The following is a 22153-nucleotide window of genomic DNA, read 5'->3' on the forward strand; positions in this document are numbered from 1 at the left end:
AATAGTCTTCTGTTTTTGCTCAATTTGCATTTACCTAATACCGCGAACCTTTATTTATGAACTGCGAAACAGTTTAATCCAACGCAAAATGTTTAATTAATTTACTTTATAATTGTCGGGGTAAGAAGAAATTAGGTAAGAAATAAATTTGCATTCTGAATGCTACACGGTTTGTTGCATCAGATGATCAAAAGAAACTGAGCAGTGCCATTTGTAATTAGGTTGTAGTCCGATGCGTAACCGGTTGGTTAATTAAATAATGTGTAATCTAAATGGTTATCTTTAGTTTGACAGTAGTATTTGTTGTAGCGTAATTAAGGATGGGTATTAAACAAAGTGATTAACCGTGCCAGTTAGATTAGATATAATAGATAACTGGGTGATTAAGTAAATTGCTTTCGGAGAAGAAATACCTTTGCAGAAAAAAATTGTTAATTGTTGGGAAAAAATATTAACAATAGTTACAATAACTTTCAAATGTTTTTGTGTCTTGTAACAAATCAAGAAATGAACGATATGTTCAAAAATTATTCCAGTAATATAACAGAAAGTGTTTCCAAATAAGTAGTTGCAATAACTTTGCTATTTGTTCGCTACGCCGCTTAATTTCGTTTCTCAATGTGGTGGATCCAATTCCTTCAACTAATGCAAATTTATATTGTTTTAATGTAAGCTGACTAACATTTCGTAATTGACGTTCCAGGAGAATAAGCTTTACCTATCGCTGTAAAGTACACACACCAAATAGGACATTTCAACGGATGCTTTAATGTGAATTCGTTTCTTTTTTTATCTTCATTATTTATTCCTATTTTATTTTATTAAATTTACATTAATAATTGATGTAATGGGTGAGCTTGCAATTGATAGCACTTTTCCTCAAGTCGTAGAATTAAACTGGGCCCGACCACCCTCATTTTTTTTCCACGTTGATTTTTGCTTTCAAACTTCTTCAAAACTCCAATACGACTCCTAATAAGACTTGAATCCAGATAAGCTTTTTCAACATAGTTTGAGTTGTTTATAAAAGCTGCTTTTTCCTGCGGAGAGCGTTATTGGATTTGCCTTTTCGAAAATATCGCATTAATAGAAGAAAATCAAATATCTTGGGGCAATTCAAATGTATATGAAAAAACATAACCACGTGAGAGCCATCGGGCACTGCTATAGTACTCCTATACTCTTAAATAAATAAGATTTGATCAAATTTACCATATTTATCACGAATTCTAACACTTGATTCAGTGCAAGACATTATTAATACAAAAGCAACTAACTTTTGTATTAATAATGCCATGGGTCCAGTGCATTAAGTGATTTGCTTCAAATAAGTGCCTGCAGTCCTCTATAAGAGTGGACGACTAACATTGAGTGATCTCCATGAGTACTCTGCCCTATGCTGCACTAAGCACCTTCCCAATAGACTCGTCAATCGTGATGTTTATCAAATCATACTGTAGAATAAGTTCGATATTACGATGGTTCATACATTTCCCAAATTTGGAAGCCATCTTGTAAGATTTTGTTAGTTTTCCGTTTAAATTCTTTGTTATTTCAAAAATATTATTCATTACTTGTGTAGTCAGCACCTATACAAAGTTAATGCTATTATGAAAAGACATCAGTTGTTGAGTGTCTGACTATTGACAATATCATGGGGAAGTACAAAAGAAAACATTCTGCATAGAAGTAAACCATCATGCACAGAAGCAAAATGTTGCGAGTATAATAAAAGTATTATGCATAGAAGCAAAATATTACATGCAGTGGCAAGTCATGAACCATTGAAGCAACTGATATGTATTATAGAAACAATATCGTGATCATTTGCAAAAGAAAATATACTCAGAATGAATAATAGGTAGAAACAATTTGTCATGTTCACAAAAAAAAACGTTATGTGCAATTACATCAGTGTACCCACTGAAGTAATTAAGTAAACATAAGTAAAACATAAGTAACCAAAGAAAATACGCTCGGAAACAAAGATCATACGAAGAAACAAAGTATCAGGAGAAATAATGATATAATTGCAGAATAGAAAAAGTAACGTTTTTTAGCCACCATAGACACATAAAAAAATGTTTGGGCAAATGAAATTTATTTAGTATAGAAGCAAAATATTAAGTATAGAAAAAAAAATTCAGCATGATAAATATTATAGGCGGAAGCAATTTTCTGGGCTGATACAGAAGAAAATATCCGGCAAAAACAAATTATTACATAAAAGAGTGTAAGTATCAAGAATTATATTTGGTAAATCTGTCAGTTGCCCTGCGCTCGACAACGAGTTAAGGTTGTTAATTTGTTTGTGGCCAATTCCAATTCCATCTTGAGCTTTTGTATAAACAAATACGGCATAATACGTAAACGATTTATAAAATTCGTTCCTATTTTATTTGATAAAGTACTTTTTATTGTTAGAGTAAATCCGGACACATTGAAGTACAGCAGAAGGTCTTTCAAGACTGAATGAAAAGTTTATTAAATAAACATCACTGTGGATCGAAGCTTTTTACTTTCATTACATCTTTCAAGACCATTATTTTTATAGCTTGCTTATTTCCGTGCAACTCCTATTTTGTGAATATTAACTAATGCTATACCAAGTAGCAGCTTATTATAACTTAATTTATATTACAATCTCAGAATCTAAAAAGTAGTCCAACCCAATCTAATCGAAAAATTTTGCGATTATATCTCCTGTAGCCGAATAACAAACACTCTGCAATTTCTTTCCGTGACTTTCTGCGTAATGATCGTTGTCAACTGTCCAGCTGATAACATTTCATTCAGGTCATAAATTTTGCTATTTAAAAGACAAGACATCACCTGCCCAACTGAATTGGCATATAATGTCAGCAATTTAAAAGCAACCCGTTTAGTTAAGCGAATCCTTCTTGGCGAGAGCGGAGAGGAAGACAAGCTGAACAATGGACACGAAGGCTGTTAACAATACGAAAAGTGTAGGATTTTATTATTATAGGGCCAATTTATACCAATTTACGACTTTTAAACTTCTTCTGGTATTTATATTGTTCTCTTTTTTTTAGCCAACCATTAGCATGATGTTAAACAGTAGCCCAACCTTTCGAACGGGTACCTATACGAGAAAGATCTATTTGCATAAGATTTTTTAGACCGGTATCAGAAGATTTAGTAGCTTGTAAAGCAAGGCGGATTCAAACATGGTGATGTCGCGTAAAGGACGACGACGACCACGCAGTCGTCGTGGGGTACAAAGCCCTAAACAGCGTTTTAAAACATTTTGTGACCTTTAAGTTGTAAGCGGTGTTTAGTTTATCGTTCAATACATGCGTTGGATTATTTGACAAACTAACAAGATTAAATCATAGGGTATACACTTTATAGAATAATTTAATTTACGGAAAAAGGGCAAATAATTGACGTAGCGTGTGTATAGATTAAGTTCCCCAAAGAATCTATCATCGATCGCTGAGATTTAGCACTTTAAAATCCTCATCATTTAGAAAGAGCCCACAATATTTTTAACGCCTATTGTTGGGTGATTATAGAAAATATTTCCACAATGAGTGATTTTATATCCCATTTCCTCTTTTATGATGTAACGATAACGAATTATACCTCAAAAAACTTTTTGGACTGAACCTACCATTCATGGTATATTGAAAAGACAAGGTTATCAAATAAATTTGATTCAAACAATTCTCACTTTTTGATTAGGATTTTATTAGGGTTCAAGTTATTCAATACCGCTAATAAAGATTCCAATGGTTTAAGTTTAAACGATTTACTGCATTCTAGGCCGAAGTTACACGCTGAGATTAGTGTTGTTAATATCAGATTCTGTACCGCTTTTGCCCTTCGCAATTTTAATTTTATCGACGATTTTTTAAAGGGAGCTGATTCTGTTGACGAGAGAAATGCTTAGAAAACTGAATATACCTTGATGCTGTAATGTAGAAGGTTTTGAACTAGCAAAATGGGCAAGCTTTAATGTAATGGTGATTTATAAGAATTTTAAGCAACGAAGCCTTCTTCTCCAATATGATATTCTAACAGGGCATTTTTAAATTAAAAAATTTTTAAATTATCTAATAAACTAGAATACGACCGTAAAACTCTGTGTAATATATAGGGACTTCCTATATATCCAGAAAAACAAATTTGCATTCACTCAGTTTTTTTTCTAAAACGTTTAATTCAGCAGTGTTATGGTTTCTGCTACTTAATTCCACCTATGATTTTTATGCCATACAAAGTGCCAAGGAAGTGATATGACTACTTCAAGACTTTAAAACTTCTCGTTTATTTAACGATTCCATACGTTTTCTAGTTCACCTCTTCCAATTTTCTGATGCCGGTAGCAGTTAAACCTAAAGTAGCTTCAATACGCAACTGTGTAATCCTATGGCAGATTTACACGAATATTATCTAGAACCTGGAAGATGCAACTAACATTACATTAACATAAATTACATATCGGTAGGCGGACCAACTTTGATAGATAACACTATCAAATTTCACCGTGCACTCCAATGCTCTTAACGAACATTAATACCTTGCTCGGTGAAAAGTTATTCAGATTCTTTGGGGGAGATAAATTGCGACTCAAAAATCGAGAATCTGATATGATTAACAGCAGAGCAGTGGCATAAAACATGCTCAACCGTCTAATCGTCCTCAGCACATAGTCGACAATCAACATCGTCAGATAGGTCCTACAAGTGGAGATGTTGATAAACAGCTTAGCGTGTCTCATTCCAGGAGAACTGATAGGCGAAGTCTTTCTTCAGCTCACAGTCCAATCCTATGTTTGGCAATCGCAAGTGATATACCATATGGAAAATGCAATACTTACACGGGTGTCAATTTCGGCGGTTTATTTAAAATTACTCAAACATAACATTAGTATGGTGCAAAAGTGTCTATGTATGTACTTTTGACTGACTGGGTTCCAAAGTACTACATGTTGGAGTTGTTGAAGTTTGCCATATTTGGATTGATTTTTGTGCGATTGATTCTCCGACATTATCAACAGAACATTATCGATTATTTGGCATAACGAGTTATATGTCACAGTTTTAATCCTGCTAATCAACATTTTTAACCATTTTAATTCTCTCAAAACCATTTAATTTTTAAGGATTTTCAGTATCATAACCTTTACTGTATTTTCTGCTTTGAATCTAATGATTACTTCAAAGTTACAATTTCTAATATAAATTTGGCATGTAAATCAAAGTACTTAATTAGATGACATAATATTGTCATAGTTAATAAATATGATTAGTTTAATTAATTTGCTTTTACGTAAACCACAACCTTCCGTTAACTAGGACAAATTAACCTTTCATACAAAACCACAAACAATGATCCCATACTTGTTGATTAAATTTGTGGTTATTTGATTTTGTAATAATTCTTCTTTCTCTTACTAAACAATCAATTTCAAAATTCTTATGCAATATTTTTAAATAATATTTATTCCTCTAAATTTAACAAAATCAATAAAGCTACAAGATAAAAGCCAACCCGCCAGTTTACAAACAATAACTGCAAATAAAGAAAAAACATTAATTCTTAAATTAAATTAATATAAGATCGTTATTGTATTGGACTAATTCTAATAAGTTGTTACGCTTCTTCTTCTTCTTAGATTTCTTCTTCTTCTTTTTCTTCGATTCCGGTGCATTATAAATGATACTCATAACTTTATATGAAGTGCATAAAATCAATAAAATCCCAACCAAAGTAAAACAAATCACATCCAAAAGAAAGTATTGATACAACGGAACATCTTGAATTGGACTTCTTAAATGATCCGTTCCTTTATGTCTTATAACATATTCGGTCCACCAAACTGCTCGTTCAACACCCGTCATAAAATCATCACTTTTTATCTTAGCTACTTTTATCATATTTTCTCTATATCTAAAAAATTATAATAGTAAATTAATTCAAGAAATATAATAAATTGTAATAAAATACTTTCGATTCTCTGCAACTTCTAAAATGGTTTTTCTCAATTGACCTCTTTTCAATTTAAACGGATTCAATTGTAATCCAGCTCCAACCCTGACCATATCATCGACATTAATATGTTGGTCATCTGCGAATGGAATCCCGATCAATGGAACACCGTTCATGATGGCCTCCTCAATACACGATAAACTGCCTCGCGTTACAAACGCCTTAACGTTTCTATGACCTGCCAACACGCAAAAAGGAAGAAACAGAAATGGACACGACGGCGATATAATTTAAAAGCTTTTAATAGAAAACTTTAATGGTAGCAATCGTAAACCGTTATTTGTTAAAATGGACTAATTACCGACCTAACAAGGCCTGTTGAGGAATCCACTTCTTTATTACTACATTCTCTGGCCGTCCGGGCAAATATTCCGATGACCATTTCCACACGATTTTATAAGGAAGATCGGAGAGGTCTTTTACTATTATTGAAAGAAGTGGATGGGTCATGTTTGATAATTTTATTGATGATTCTAAATTTATGTAAATTACGCCTTCTTTTGCTTCATCAAGATCTTCTTTGAAATCCTATATAAAATTTAAAAAAATATTTTATTAAATAAAATAATAAAAAAGAATAATTTTAATAATCTCCTAACTGTGAGATCTGCTTCTGCTAATTCTCTGAAGGAAGCAAATGTATTAAAACTGTGATTAAATTATGGATATTTATAAAAATATCAACGGTGATATTTTAAGTTTAGTATTGATAAATAGATTTGTTGATATTTTGTGGAATTTACATATATGCAATTGTCATAAACATTATATGTTTGTTCTCTGTAAGTTTACAACTAAAAGTAAAGAGCATTTAAGTCAGTGTTTAACACTCCTTTGCAATGAGTGTCTCTTTGATCACAATTGTCAATTACATTAAACCTAGTGGTTTTAATACTCGTGTGGTCAAACCGTAGACTCAAAGCTGCTTATTGATTTTCAAAAAGAAATATTATTGACCGAGTATATGAATTAGAAAACGGAGTAATGATGATCTCGTAAATGAAAGGCAAACATGATCTTGTGGTACATTTTAATGATGTGATTTGAAACCAAACGCCATTTATCCGAAATCCGAGAACTAATAAAATTAAATTCGAAGTTATTTTGCGTTAATATTTGTGTTACATTTGTGTTAAAACTGCATAGTTGACGCCTTAAACTAAATCTCGGAAACGTTGTTATAATTAAATATCTTTACATCAAGACTGAAGAATCAGAAACCGTCTTCAAGTTCTTATATGTGAATTCAACATTATTTTCAGAAAATGATTGAACAAAAGACTGTCTTTGTACGAAACCCATGTCATCTATATGTGGATATTACCGGCATTCCCTTTGAAGCGTTGGAAAAATGTTTAGAGCTGCAAATTACATCATTACATGAAATATTTCAAGAAACCCTTACTGTAATATTTGTCATCCATATCCTAAAGTTTTCAATGTTAGTTGAATGTGTCATTTAGTTCCAGATAGTTCATTAAAAATGAATTGCCGATTATTTTGCAAATCAAGAAAAAATCAAGCAATAAACGTAACATCTTCAGTGACATTAATCACTCAGAGTGAAGTAATCTATAGTGTTTATCCTGATGTACATTCATTTAGATAAAACAAAAGTTAAAGGCAATTTGCATTTACCACTTTTATGATTTCTCCAAGATGAACCTCAAAAATGACAACTGTAAATGAATTTTTACCAAGAGCATTCAGCATTTTCTCAATTAGTAAAAGTAGTACAATGGAGGAAGGAAAGGTCATGTTTACGATGAAGAGAAATTAACGATAATAGTCAGAATAGCGTAAACACTGCGCTGAACAGTATCCTAAGTGAAATCCAGAAGCGTTGAAGTTTACGGAAGGTAAGATTAGCAGGGAAATCAACTTGATAAATTCAAGAAAAGAGGCAGTATAGGAAGGGCCCAATCAAAGCAATAAATATGCTTCCCAAAACCGAAAGATAATAAGTAATCACTTCGATCAAGAGAAAGAACATTTTTGCAATATTTTCAAAGTTATGCTACATTTGTTGTCAGGACTTGATAATTGAATGAACTGTAATGCAACTGAATAGTACAACACTGAGGTTGGGATGTATCAACCTTCGTAACAGAAATTTATTTCTTGCAGTTCCAACAATCCATCCACTTTGTATGCATGTGGAATACAATTTCATATAGCCGACAGTAATGTGCTTATAATATCTTACCTCAAACACAGCTATTTTTTTGCAGAAAGGTTATTATATTTCCAATAAATAAAACTGGATGAAATTAAACAGTTTTTAATGCTATGTCGACAGAAGAAGATTGTGTTGCTTTTGACATAAAAGCAAAACATACTCTAAGTAAATTTGAAAAATTATTTTTTGATTTTAACTTATTGACAAATATAACTTCATGAATCTTGTTGAATCTTGAGTCTTGTTATTTTGTGCAGAGATTGGAAAATATGCTAATCAAACGTCATACTTTAGATACTCATCTCAAAGATAGAGAAAATGTTGTAAATTTGTTATCTTTTTAACTGTAGACAAATATCTATTAAATAATTACTATTAAATATCTATTGTATAAATTGCACTTCACTAACGGTATTGTTTCAAAAGTCAAATTCTTGAATCTAATAAATTCTCGGAAATATACGAATCTGTGTTTTCTGACATTAAAATGTTTGTTTGTTACTTATTTAACTTTATATAATATTTTGATCTCACTAAAAATTTTTCGTTATTACTTAATTATTAGCTTAACCTTTTAGTAGGGAGGTGGTGCCCTTGACAAAAATTTGAGCTATTATAAAATTTTATAGTTTCGTAACTCTAGGTTGATCTACCTTGAAGTTTTTGTGCTATTATAAATAAAATTATTCTTTGGTCATATTAGCACCACGACACCAGTTATGTTATTGTATCAACATGGCCAATAAAATTATATGGATTATAAATATGATATAAGTAAAAGACAAGAAGAAATATCAACATCACGTCGAAAAGCCCACTGACATATAAAACGAACTGCAAAGAAGTTATAGAAACTGTTTCAAAGAATCTGATACCGATTATTGTATTCGTTAAATGGTCCGAAAGTAGAGAAATGTTAATTGGGGAAGTTCTTGAAATAAAAATAATCCTTATCAGTTAAAAGCAAAAATTGGAATTACCAAAACATTGTTAATTTCGAATCTTAGTTTCACGGAGATGCTGCGACGCGCCATTAATTATCGCCTCTTCATTATTTCTTGATTTTACTATTACTTGACTTGAACAATAAGAATATTTCTACAATAAATCAATGAAGTGAACATGAAAAATAAAAGATGTTTAATATTACTTTACATCGTAATGATACCAAGAGCTAAAAAATGTCCTCGTTGTCTATTTTCTCCATTTCATCCGACGGCGTTCGCGCAAAAATTATATTGTAATAATCGATATATTTCGTTTTAATATAAGTATTTAATTGCATTTTATTTAATTTCTCCAAAATGTTGTTAACCTATTATTGCTTGCGGCTCCCCATGCCATGAACTTTGGGATATCCACCTTAGCGAAAATTTTTGCCCTACTCAGTTCCGATAGAATTTCAGTAATTATATTGATTTTATCATTTGATGTATTATTTATTGCTATGAAGCTTAACTAACAATCAGTTACTACAACACAAAGTGTTAGAAACCGTTTTAATTCTTCAAAGATGTTTAATTGTTTTATTTCACGTCTTTGTAATAGTACTGTTAATGCAACTCGATACAAGCTGTTGCTGTTAACAACGTTCTATAAAAATGAAAGTTATATTTTACTTTCTCAGATCTCCAATTATCGTTTCCAGTTAATGAGTTAATCCATTTTTTTTCTAGTTTATTTTAAACAATTTATACATTGTGTGAAATATCACCCACATCAACCTCAATTGGACATTTTGGACATGAAACATTTAAACATTTATCGTTTTGTATAATCTTCAGCTGCTTATCTAATAATAACATATTCTTCATTTGATAACACAGAAAACCTTCCAGTGTCCTAATGCGTTGTTTGGTGTTTTATGGGGAGTGGTTATCTTTGTTATTCTTGAAGACGTAATATATAAAATCTATTGACGGTGTTTATATCAAGAAATCTGCTAGAACTAACCATTGCTATTTTACTACATGAAAAAAATATGCACGATTTTTATTCATGCTATCATGACACCCTTGAAATCGTTTTTTTATAGGCTGTGGTTTATTTTAAATCAATACTCTCTGTGCTTAAGATGCTGTTGCTTGCCTCTGTCACAATATTATAGTACTTTTGAGGAGTATACACTCTGTCATTATAATAATTTTTCTTCACTGTTTCAAATTCTATGTGGATAACAAAGTATCTACAAATAGGAGAATCTTATCAAAATCTGTTTCGAATCGGTAAGAGTTAGATTATTTTATTATTTTCATGAGAAAAAGGGATAAGTAGATGGCAAAAGATTCAAAGAAAAGAAGATACACTTTTGGAGTACAATGAGAATTTCCTGAATAGTTTTATAGGGTTTCCTATTTATTGTAGAGAAGGTGCAAAAAATATGGGAAGAACAAGGAAACATCTCGCATATGTGTGCGAAAGATCAAAACGATCAGATTAGTTCGCATTATTGTGACGAATTCGCTTATGCGATACAGAGGAGACCTATTTCATACACATTTAATGATAATGCAAGTGTTCCAAAAGTTGTTACAACTACGTCTCTAATACGACCCAGCAATTGAAGTTCTCAGTTATAAAGAAATCTAACTAGCAAAAAAGATGTGCTACCCACTAAAAGAATATGTAACTATTTCTTAAACAATGACAGAGGTGAAGTTGCAATCTATTGCAATCAATAGATGGAGAACATTGCTTAATTTCTTAGTGGGAATTTGATGGATTGTTTCTAGTACAATATAAACTAAATAAATATAATTATTGCTAATCGTGTCCTTTCATGTAAATTCGAGATAGCATATCGTCTGTGAAGTTCTAATACCTTGTAACCCTAAAAACATTTTTTTTCAGTAGACATAAAAGACGTTTTATATTAAACTGGGAAAGTATTTGTTTGTTTGTTTTGAAACTGTCAGTTACACAAGGGCTTAGATACAAACATATGATTTTTAATTTTTTAGTAAATATTGTATATTAAAATTTGCAGTGGCTTACGAGTGATTAGCTTTAGATTTTTGTCAAATTTGTGGGTTAGGATATATTATATTATTTTTACAGAAATAAAACACTATTTAGGAAAAACTACTTTTATTACGAATCAATAAATTCTCTAAAAAATTTTACTCTGAATCATGTTTTAAGCTGTCATAAAAACTATGACAGTCAGTAGGTATTACTGACTTTAACAGCTGCAAATGTTGCCATTTTTGAACTTTGCCTCTTTATACATTTGTGGCCATTCTACCATTTGAGAAACAGGTTTTTGTCGTTGTGGAAGTTCTCGCCATTCATCATCAAAATCCAATTTGTAATAAACGTTTCCATTCGGCAAATATTGGAGAGCTCTAATATCGGTGACCACAGGATCATTTGTGACCTTAAAGGGAAAATGACAGGCAGTTATAAAGAATGTTTCATAGTATTACTAATTTTTACCTTTCCAGGTCTAATAGATGCATATCTTTGATATTTCTTGATTGAGTAATCTTTAAAATTAAAATATTGCACTTCATATGGAAAGGGCTTCATTCTTGCTTCCTTTGTTATTCGTAGATAATCACTAGGTAAATGAATGTCTCGTCCTTTTAATTTCCTTTCGATGCAGTTGTGAACTGAGTCGCATTCCATTTGTGTGTGTCCAACTTCGAGAAATTTTTGAATAATTTCTATGTTATTATTTACAGAATAGTTTAATAATGCATTTGCTATAATATTATTTCTATTTTGGTAAGTATATCCATCACTGTAAATTATAATTGGTCCAGATTCATTCTGACTGTGTGTTGTTAGGTATTCCATAATGCAAGAAGCAAAAGTCGATGCAGTCATATCTGCTTCAGTTTCACTAAACCAAAAACACTTTGCCTCATGCGTTACTATATTATAAACTGTAAAATTGTGGCAACACAGTTTTAACTTAAAAAATATTGTGCTGGCTTACATACGGACACACTTTTATAGCTTGTAAATCCATTGTTAAAACCCGACCTTTTTTGTTCATTTTTGCTTCTTCCTTATCTCTTTTTTTCTTCACGAGCCCTTTCTTTTTTACGTCTGTGCGTATTCCATTCTTTGTCTGATAATTGACCAACTTCATGTTTTGTGCACAAATCACATTTATCCTTTTTAATGGGGTGAATTGACAAGTTCATAGAATAAAACATTTTGCTAAAAATTGTTCTCGACAGGGATACTTTGTTTTCTTCTTTGCACTTAATTTCGTATAACTTAAATAATTGATTTAGGCTCCGGATTACCGTTTCTAAATACAATTTACTTGAATTTGAACGTCCATAATGTGAAGGCAACTTTGGTAAACAATCAAAAAATTCTTTTAGTGGTTCGTTTGTTTGATTTGTAGGTCAAATCGAAGCTAGAAGTCATACCGTAACATCCCTTTTGGACCCAATCATGAACGGAATATTCACCTATAGCAAGTGTTTGAAGAAACATTTTTTTATAAACTTGCACTTTGTTCATATTTATTGTGAGAAAATATTTTAAGGAATATTTTCGCCTACTCTCAAAGCTTTTAGTATACGTTCTTTTTGTGACAGTTTTTTCTATGTGATTGATTACAAACACTTTTCGTTGATCCCAATTCATTTCATTCCAGAATTTAGTAAATATGGTATTGCGCTGAACGTCATTAATTTCTGAACAATTCCTGGATTTTACTCTAAGACACTCTTTTGATTTGCAAGAAGAACCCATTTTTCTTGCTTCTTTTGGGACATTCTGTTTTACTTTACCTTCTTTAGTTCTGCTGTACCCCATGTACGCTTTTCCTTCCATTCGGCTCCTTTTTGCAGAATGTTTTGCCCATTTATCAGGTTGAGCAGTAATACTTCTTTTCCTTCCTTCCGGTATATTGCCATGATTGATATCATTTTCTGTTAATGTCTCATCCTGTTTTGTTTTTTCATCTTTTTCAGCATTATTTCCTTGCTCTTCGTCGCTATCTGATGTACCATTTTCCTTTTTAGGTTCGTAGTCATCGTCATTAAAATCATTGTTAACACATTCTTCGTCTTTTCGTGCATCTAGCTCCAACATTTAAACATCTCTTAAATCCTCAATTATAATATTTTCAACAGGTTGCAGATGGCTTATATCCTTCAGCTCCTCTAACTTCAAATTCGTAATTACATTCAAATTAATTAAAACGCAAACAATGTTAGCATAGTAATGCAAAATAAATAAGTGCAAATATTTTTTGTTAAATATAATAGACTTCGTTATTATACATAATAATTTAATATACTTACCGTAACTATTTCCATCACTCAGTAAATTTATAGATATCAAGTACTAGTTTAAACACACTTTTGACACAGAAATCCACACCAATATCAATTATTTTAATAAAACAATAACATTAGTTATAGCGGACACAGCCTACTACAACATTACTTTATTTTAACAATGCCTACTTTTTAATTATTTTTAAATCAAATTACCAAAATTGTTTTTGTAAACAATATTTATTCATTTTTTATTGATTCAATTAAAAAAAAAAACAAAAAACAATATATTTTTAAAAAAATACTATTTACAGTATTTCAAATCGATTTTTTAAATAAATACCTTGTATACCACAGTTTGACTTATACCAAATGTTGCTTAAGAGGTATTCAAATTTTCATTGTGGTGTACGAGGTATTATTGTTTTCTTGTTGAGGTGCATTTGGGATACGTGATGAAAGAAATCCCTTTTATCTAAGTAAATGCGTATTTGTGGATTACTAGGTGTTACTAGTACTATGTATAATTCTGTAGATTTCATAAAAATATAATAACACAATTTTGGATTTTTTGTGGGTTACAAGGCATTAGAATTTCACAGACGATATATTAAATATACCTAAAGTTTACAAGGAGACAAAACATTCACTGGTAGTTCTAGTGTAACGTATTGAAGTGTAGGTGAGGTCCTCTTGACCATAGTGCGTCTTTCGCGTGATATTTTTTGTTAAGTATTATTGACTAGTTAAAAAAAATACAACTTTTCAATGCCAAAGACAGGATAGGTTTGTTAAATCAAAGTGGAGTATATAAACTGCAATGCAATACTTGTAGTGCCACTTATATAGGAGAAACTGATAGATCATTAAAAACCAGAATTAGAGAGCACCAGAGCATAATGATAGTTCTAATTTCGGCAGACATATGCTAACTTCCAAAGATGACTTTGACATACAGCAAAATGTTTCAATATTACATTCACATAAGAAGGGTTTCAACTGAACCTTCTGGAACAATACGAAATAGATATATTAAAATTTAACGAACCCCAACTTGAATGTCTTAACGAATAGAACCACAGTTCAAAAACTCCACTCTACAAATTCCTTCTTCATCCCCCAGTAAACAAGAAACATCTGTGAAACATTTCAATTTTAACGTACAGTGAATTAAATGATATATCTTAGAACTACGTCTCATATACGTGACAGATACGATTTTTACGAAACGTATCTAAAGATATGTATCAAATACATTTCAGTAGGAATATTTATGAAATATCATTAAAATATGTAGCAGAAACATTTTATTTGAAACATTTCTTTACAAATGTGTCTGAAACATGTCTGAGACATCTTCATCGCGGTCAGCGTCTTGTCACGTCTTGTTCTATTGTGTTTTGTTCTGTTCTCAGTTCGAATCGTTCGAGTATTAGTTTAGAATGGCGCAAGTTTTGTATAAGTTTTTTTATATATCACCACTAGATTTAGTTAATGAAAATACGGCTAGTGAACACTATTTAAAGAAAGAGGCATATATAAAGAATTTTATGTTTTCCGTAGGTCAAATCATAACCTATAAGGTTTCATCGCGATTCCCGCTAAATTTGGCTGTTTTTCTCCTGCAATCATATAAAATTATATAGTTATATAGTTCTACGTTCGTGTGATGTGAGATAAGATGGAAAGAAAAAAAATAAAGCTGAATATCTTTAGGAGACATTTTCGTAGATTCGTAAACGTATTTACATTTCAGAAATGTACCGTAATTGTCACCTGTATGTTGCAGAAATGTTTCAATAGAAACGTTTCAATGAAACATAAAAAGGGCCGGACATTAGCAGTTTCAGACACGTTTCAACTATGTTCCAGAAATATGTCGAAGAAACATTTCATGTTTCAATAATATGTATCAGAAATGTTTCTGAAACGCAAATTTGTTTACTGGGCCTTTGCCCAAAATGCAGAGGATTAATGCATTTAAGAAACTTGTTTATAAAATGGATAAGATGAGAGATGTTAATCTATATGTAGAGTCTTTGAAGATGACCAAAGGCCAAAGCTAGTTAAAAATTGACAACTGGTAGAATAGATTTCAATTATAATTTTTAAAAAAATAGTTTGAACAATTTTATATATTTTGCTTGCTAAGTTTTAAAAATTTTAAGGATTGCTAAGTTACACAGGTATGTTTTTACATGATGACCACTATAACTGACAAGGAACTAAACCGAAGTAAATAAACTTTTGATAAAAGAAGAGTAAGAAGACGTTTTCAATGAAGAAGAAAGTGAAGAAGATTCGGATCACCTTGAAGAACAAGAAGTTTCAGACTGTGAAATTGCAAGTAGAGCATCGGTAATATTAGGCAAAATGGTTACAAGTGGACCCTTTAAAATTCCGTAGCGCAGAGGAAGACGTGCGAAAAGAATTATAGTTTCGTTTATGGCAGTACCAAAGGGGGTAGCTCCACATGTGAAAACACCTCTGGAACCTGGAAGCTAGGTGTTTTTCATCTAATGAAGGCATTTTAAATAATGATGTTTAAAGGCCTGGGGTGAGACAGACCCCACAGTGCTTTATGAGTTCTAATAATGTGAAGTACCTTCGAAGGGTTAACGTTTTGGACAAAACTTCAATCTTTAATCATATTTTCAACAAACGTCAAGTTTAATTGCCGATTTCTATAATTTTTTATAAAATTTATTGGTCACCCTGGAAGATTATAATTTAGTGCAATCTAATCGCAAACGTTTCTTTAAAAACTAAAATTTTTTCAGTTCTATATTCCCAACAGTTTTGGAGACAACAATTTTTTTACATTGTCCTCGATGTTTTATTTTCAGTGAAAATCAGTTTATCAATTTAGACCTTTTTGTTTACCTAGTTAATAATTATCTGCATAAAAGACTAGAGTGTATGCAACTAACTTTACGTTTCTCATATTACTAACTTTTTAAAACAGCCACATGAATTACGGATACACGAATTTTAAAATTAATAACATCAAAACATGCTGATTATTCGATTTTAAATTATTGAACCTTGAGCTTTAGATTCTTTTTAAAAGTTACTTGAATCGTATGTTGCATTAAAATCTAAAGAAATATTTTTTGATTATTTTTAAAACGACCTAAATACATTAAATTAAATTTTCAAAATTTACTTAAAGCATACAAATACTTATTTAATATGAATAAAATATTCTTTACGTTTACATAAAAAAAAACAGATAAATCTGCAAATACAATTATTTTTAATTGCTTCATACAAGAATAAATCATACTTTACTAGCGATAAAATCGCACATTTTACAATTAAAATTTTATAAGAATATTCATATAATTTACAGAAGTGTGTCATGTAATGTAATAATTATTTTGCAACGCTCAATAATAATTTAAACCTCTCATTATAAATTTTATTACTTATTATTCTAACTTTTATAACTACTCAAATTTACCTTAGCCAATTCTTGATCAGATTTAATATAAATATGTCCCAAATTAATAAGAGTCGGCAAAACTGGTCTGGGACTATAAAAAATCGGATCCATATTTAACAATAACAAACTGATATTTCTTTCTAAATCTCCAATATACGGAGTATCCAGTCCAAAATGCATTTTAACGATTTCGTCTGCTCTTGACATCACGGTATTTTCATAAAAATATTTAAACCATACTCCGTCATACGTACTTTGAAGTCTTTCCCAAAATGTTAAATTTAATCGTTTTTGAAACACTAACTCGGGATATAGTCCGAGATTAATCGGATTTCCCATCGCGTTATATGCGCTTGTAAATATTCCAAGCGATGATATTCCAATAACCGGACAATTAAATTTATAACCAAACGCTAACATAGCAGGATGATGAATTTCAATTATCGCTACATCAAAATCTTTTCTATTGTCAACTATTAAGCTTCTTACATCCGGGTTACACAATTCGTATTCGACTATCGTCTCCATAAAATCAAATAGTTTTGCAATACCGTCTTTAGTGGCGAATTCTTTCGATCTCAAAGACGGCGTATTTTTAGTTCCTTCGATTCGATAAACATCGCTTAAATCTATTTCCGTCACGTTTACCAAAGAGGGATCTTTAATTGGATTCGGAGATAAAACGGTTAGTTTATGACCGCGTAACGATAGTTCAGTCCAAATCGCTTGAAAGATTTCTTGGTGGCTTTTTGATGGGTAAAATCCAACGAATAAGATATTCGCACATTGAACGTATGTTAAAAAGAAACTTGGTAGGAGTACTTTCATCCTGAAAGGTTTACTTAAAACTAAAATATTCAACTAAAAGTTTTTACCTTAACAACAATTCAAAGAGTATTAATTTCATGGTTTTGTATTTCTTCTTTTCTTTCAAGGACAAGGTTAAAATGTATTTATTTAAGCTTTTAGTTTTAAATTACATATTTTTTTAAATCTCTAATTTTTTGTCTTTTTTCAGCCTGGTGGACGACCGGAAACCGATTTTACTTTAGATGTGCATCGATCAGAAATTTTAACCAAACGGCTCAAAGCAGATAAAAAATGGAGATGTAGATGTAGAATTGTAACATCGATTTTGGGAGTTCTTTTCTTTTTGGCGTCGGTTATGGCTGTTAGTTTGGTGTTAACGAGGGGAAAACGCATGTTTGGATCAATGGTTTGAAGTTACCACGAAAAAAAATAACGTTAAAGGAGTTAAAGAAATTGTATTTTGTGATATTTTTACTAAATATTTAGATTATATACGCTGACTTTTCTTTCTAATTCAAATAGCATCAGATTTAAATCATATTCATAAAAATAAAGTAATGAACTGTTTTGTTAATTTTGATTAAGTTTGTTGCAAAATAAATCTTTTTTGATTCGAAATAAAAATTTTTACACTAAATTAGGATTAATTGTATTAACAAAACAGTAAATTTAGTTTAAAATTTAATTTAAAATCGAATTCCGTTTATGCTTTTATTTTTTATTTATGAAGAATGTTTATTAAAATAAAAAAGTCAATCTTACTGTAAGTATTAAAACCAAATATCAGCCCTATTTAATCTAATTTTGATTTAAAATTTTAGACAGAATTAGAACCAATCAAATTGTATAAATGGACGCTGACCGATTTCAGTTAAATAGACATTATCAGGAAATAATTACATGACGAAATACTTGCCAATAAAAATGTTTTCTAAAATCACTTTTAATTTTTGATTATGAAATGTTTCAAAACTGTTTACAATTTTTTACAAATTTTAAGGCGTTTTAATTTTGAGTTTATACAGAGTGACTCAAAAAATCGAGAAATCACTAAACAGGAAAGATAAATTTTCAATTTAATTGCATACCGTCCTTAATTAGTACTTCAAGTTTTGCGTCTACTAAACATCAATGTTAACCTGCAGGCCCCGCTGTTCATAAGTTGAGTACAGTTTTGTAACCATGAAATGGTAACAAACTATATACACTCCTCTCCTGTCTTAGTCCGTCATTAGTTCGTGGATATATTGTGTATTAAATGAGGGTTTGTTTGAGTAGTTGTTAACACTTGCCAGTTTGCATCTAGGAATGGAGTCATGTCTCTTCCCCAAATCATTAAATCCTAGCTGTGCTACTTCTCTTATCCTTATTACTTTCTCCAATACTTATATGAAAACATTATAAACAAGTTGTCCGTACAAAATCTGCCCGGCATAAATCCACTCTGGTCTTCACCTATTTTTACTTATGCCCTCCATAAGCTTCTCTTGCAGGATTCTTCCAAATAAACGACTATGCTCAAACCTCTATAACATTTTGGATCACGTTTACTACCTATCTTAAATATTGAAACTATGTATGAAATCTTCTATCCACTTAGTGTTTTTATTTGTTTAACATTTGTTCATTAACATCGTTAATCATGAATGTTAATCAGTTCACCTGACATGTTCCCTGATCCTGCTGATCATCCATTCTTCATTCTTTGTATGCCCTTTTTAACGTCTTCTTCCGCCATTGTAACTTTGCTGTTCTCACCAATCTCAATCTCGTTATTCCTTTGTTCAAAAATTCAGCTCTTTGTTCTGTTAATTGCTCCTTGTAATGATTATGCCATTCATTGAGGTTGATGAAGTCGTTGAATGAACTAATGTGGTTCACTTTGATTCGTTTGACACATCTTCTTATTTCTTGGCGTTTTCTTTCCAAATATAGGTTTTTCTCCCCGAAAATTTGTCGTCTTACTTTCCAGTTGTATTGTTTATATTCCAGTTTAGTTACGATTGTTTTTTTTGAGAGCTATTTCTGAAATATTTTCTTTTTTTCTTGAATTAATACTCTAGTCTGTTCAGTGTTCCACTACTGCTTTGTAGACTGCTTCCTTGATATAATTCTGTTCTATTTCCAAATTGTTGCTTATGAGTTTTAGTTCAAGTTGGGTTTCTAATCGTCTTTAGTAGAGTTGCTTTATACTTTATTCTTGTAATAGGTACAGTTTATATTGCTTCTCCTGTTATTGTCTTAAGTTTTCCCTTTTCCTCTTTGCTCTCTTTTCGCATCTAGAGGTGTCTATATGGAAATAGGATTTTAGCCGATTCTTAGTGATCGGAGCCACAATTGGCTCCTCATTTGATTCTGAAGTCTTGCGGTTTAATTTTGACATGTTGTATCAATACAATGTAATCAATTGCAAAATTTTATCGCTGTAAGGATCTTTTCCATGTAATGGCGTGTTCTTTCTTATGCGAAAAAAGGATGTTTATTATTCTCAGTTCATATACTTTACACTCCTCAATCCTCCTTAATCTCTCTCCTGAGCCATTTACTGTTATTTCGCCATATCTTCAAACTATGTCATCTCCAACTCTTGACCCTACTCTACCATTCCACCAATATTTGATCTTGATTTGGTTAAAGTCACTTCGTCATTCAGCTTATGGCCCGTGTCTTCCGACGGAGCATATACTGCCACTAAATTAGTTAGCCATAGAGAGTTAGGGTTATGATTCTTATTCTTTCTGCCACGTTGCTAACGTTTCTTATATGTACATTCCTTTAAATTACGTTTTGTGAGTAATGAAACTCCTGCTCTCGCTTTGTTAGTTTTTTACGCCTTATTAGAAAGGAATATAGTTTCTAACTTCTTCATCTTCTTGCCCTATCTTCTAGTACTTCTATTATACTAATGATGATGATATTGGGTTCAAGTTCTTATCAGATTTTTATTTAACTGAGAAGTTAGACCAGCCCAACCGCCATACTTGAGGCGAAGAACATTACCCTTTCACCTTTCTTCATCAGCTGTATAACAGGATCCATGCATTACCAATGGTATGCGACATATAATGTAGTCGAGGACGTTGGGAATAGGACTTGCTAGCAGACGTTTTGATAACCCAAGAAACAATCGTTTTCTGAAAGTTAATGACATACTCCTATCGACGTCAGAATATCTCCTCGGGGTCCTTTACCAGCTTTTACCACCTCGTTTATGCATTATGTTTTAATTTTGTTAGTTTATTTCAAACAATTTTCATCTCATAGTATTTTTAAATTTCGAGTAATATAAAAATTATTCTACGTAGATTTGTGAAAATTATAAACAGATTAAAATTACTATATGCTTAATTTTTGTTTGTTGGAAACTATTGTTTTTTGAACACCTTATACTTCATAAACCAGGTTTGTCATCATCTCAGAGATTTTTCATTCCTTCTGACTCACCGCATATAAAACGTCAATTGGGTTAGGTTTGATTGAAAAACACTTTTAATGGCTTTATTTCAGTGAATTATAGTTTACTCTAAACCAAAATAGTCTCGGTCTATATTGAGGTCTGCATTGCAATAACGGAATACTTTTGAAATATTTTTTATTAAAAGTTCTTTATTAAAATCTTTATTTTATTCACATTATACTCATAAACAATGATCATTTTATTTGTCTTGATAGATTTTCTATTATATCAGGGAAATTCTAATTCTATTTCTCGAAATTAATAAATATATAGCGACTTACATCAGAAATGTTAGGACATATATTATAGCACTAATGCTTTAAAAATATGCTTGATGTAAGTTTGTAATGGTTCGATGCAGTTTATTAGATCAAGCAAACAAACGTTCAATTGTTTACCACGAAAAGTTATTGTTATATTAGTCAATGAATGAGATATAGATCCAACTAGCTTCTTTTTGGAAGCAACTAGCACCTTTGGTTAATACTATGTTGCTTAAGCTTATTTCTGTCGGGACTCTCACAATGAGTATAAGGTGAATATCGGCCACTTATGTTTAACCTACTGGAGTTACAAAAGGAACTGACAGAATTTAACATCGTTTAGCTGCTTCTGAAAATTTGCAAAACTTACTGAATTGATAAAATAAATACATTAGAATACTCCTGGACAATTTTCCGATCCTTTCCTAGCTTGCAAAAAGCGTAACCATTTTGTGCTCCACATTTCTAGACTTTCATTTTCAGTTTGTATGTTTTTCTTTATATCCAAAATAGGTCCAAAGTATGTATTATCAGGTATATGAAAATATTGGCCAAGATTTCTATTTTTTATCATTTTACTTTTAAGTAAATACGTAACCTCTTATGGTTATTGTTGCCGCTTTTTGATGAATCACAATGGCTAATTTGTTTAGTTTGCTAAATTGAATTTGAATAATTCCAGCCTTTAAGAATTATTTTATTTCTTATAGAGTATGACACAATTACAATGTCTTGAGCATC

At 31.2% G+C, this 22153-nt stretch overlaps 2 protein-coding genes across 3 annotated transcripts in view; one reads left to right on the forward strand and one right to left on the reverse strand.

Annotated features, from left to right (window-relative positions):
• The window catches only part of LOC111414927 (uncharacterized), a 93748-nt gene extending 75295 nt beyond the window's left edge, over window positions 1-18453 (forward strand). For both annotated transcript variants that reach the window (XM_023046396.2, XM_023046397.2), the window contains exon 4: window positions 17901-18453. In XM_023046396.2, coding sequence (XP_022902164.1) covers window positions 17901-18104 — 204 coding nt within the window. In that variant the 3' untranslated portion in view covers window positions 18105-18453. The remainder of the gene's footprint in view (window positions 1-17900) is intronic.
• Window positions 5461-17712, reverse strand: LOC111414926 (UDP-glucosyltransferase 2-like). Its single transcript, XM_023046395.2, has 4 exons — window positions 16901-17712; window positions 6321-6543; window positions 5974-6193; window positions 5461-5916 (listed from the first exon to the last, which is right to left on the reverse strand). The coding sequence occupies exons 1-4, from the start codon at window positions 17708-17710 to the stop codon at window positions 5571-5573; spliced, it is 1599 nt and encodes a 532-aa protein (XP_022902163.2). The 5' UTR covers window positions 17711-17712; the 3' UTR covers window positions 5461-5570.
• Window positions 18454-22153: the final 3700 nt, after the last annotated feature.

This window comes from Onthophagus taurus, chromosome 7, assembly GCF_036711975.1.
Source record: "Onthophagus taurus isolate NC chromosome 7, IU_Otau_3.0, whole genome shotgun sequence".
Taxonomy (NCBI): Eukaryota; Metazoa; Arthropoda; class Insecta; order Coleoptera; family Scarabaeidae; genus Onthophagus; species Onthophagus taurus.

Excerpts from the sequence above, each read along its gene's own strand:
- LOC111414926 (XM_023046395.2), bottom strand. The coding sequence starts at position 17,710 with ATGAAAGTACTCCTACCAAGTTTCTTTTTAACATACGTTCAATGTGCG. Across the intron at positions 6,544-16,900 it reads CTGATCAAGAATTGGCTAAG|GATTTCAAAGAAGATCTTGA; the intron begins GTAAATTTGAGT and ends AATTTTATATAG. Across the intron at positions 5,917-5,973 it reads GAAGTTGCAGAGAATCGAAA|ATATAGAGAAAATATGATAA; the intron begins GTATTTTATTAC and ends ATAATTTTTTAG.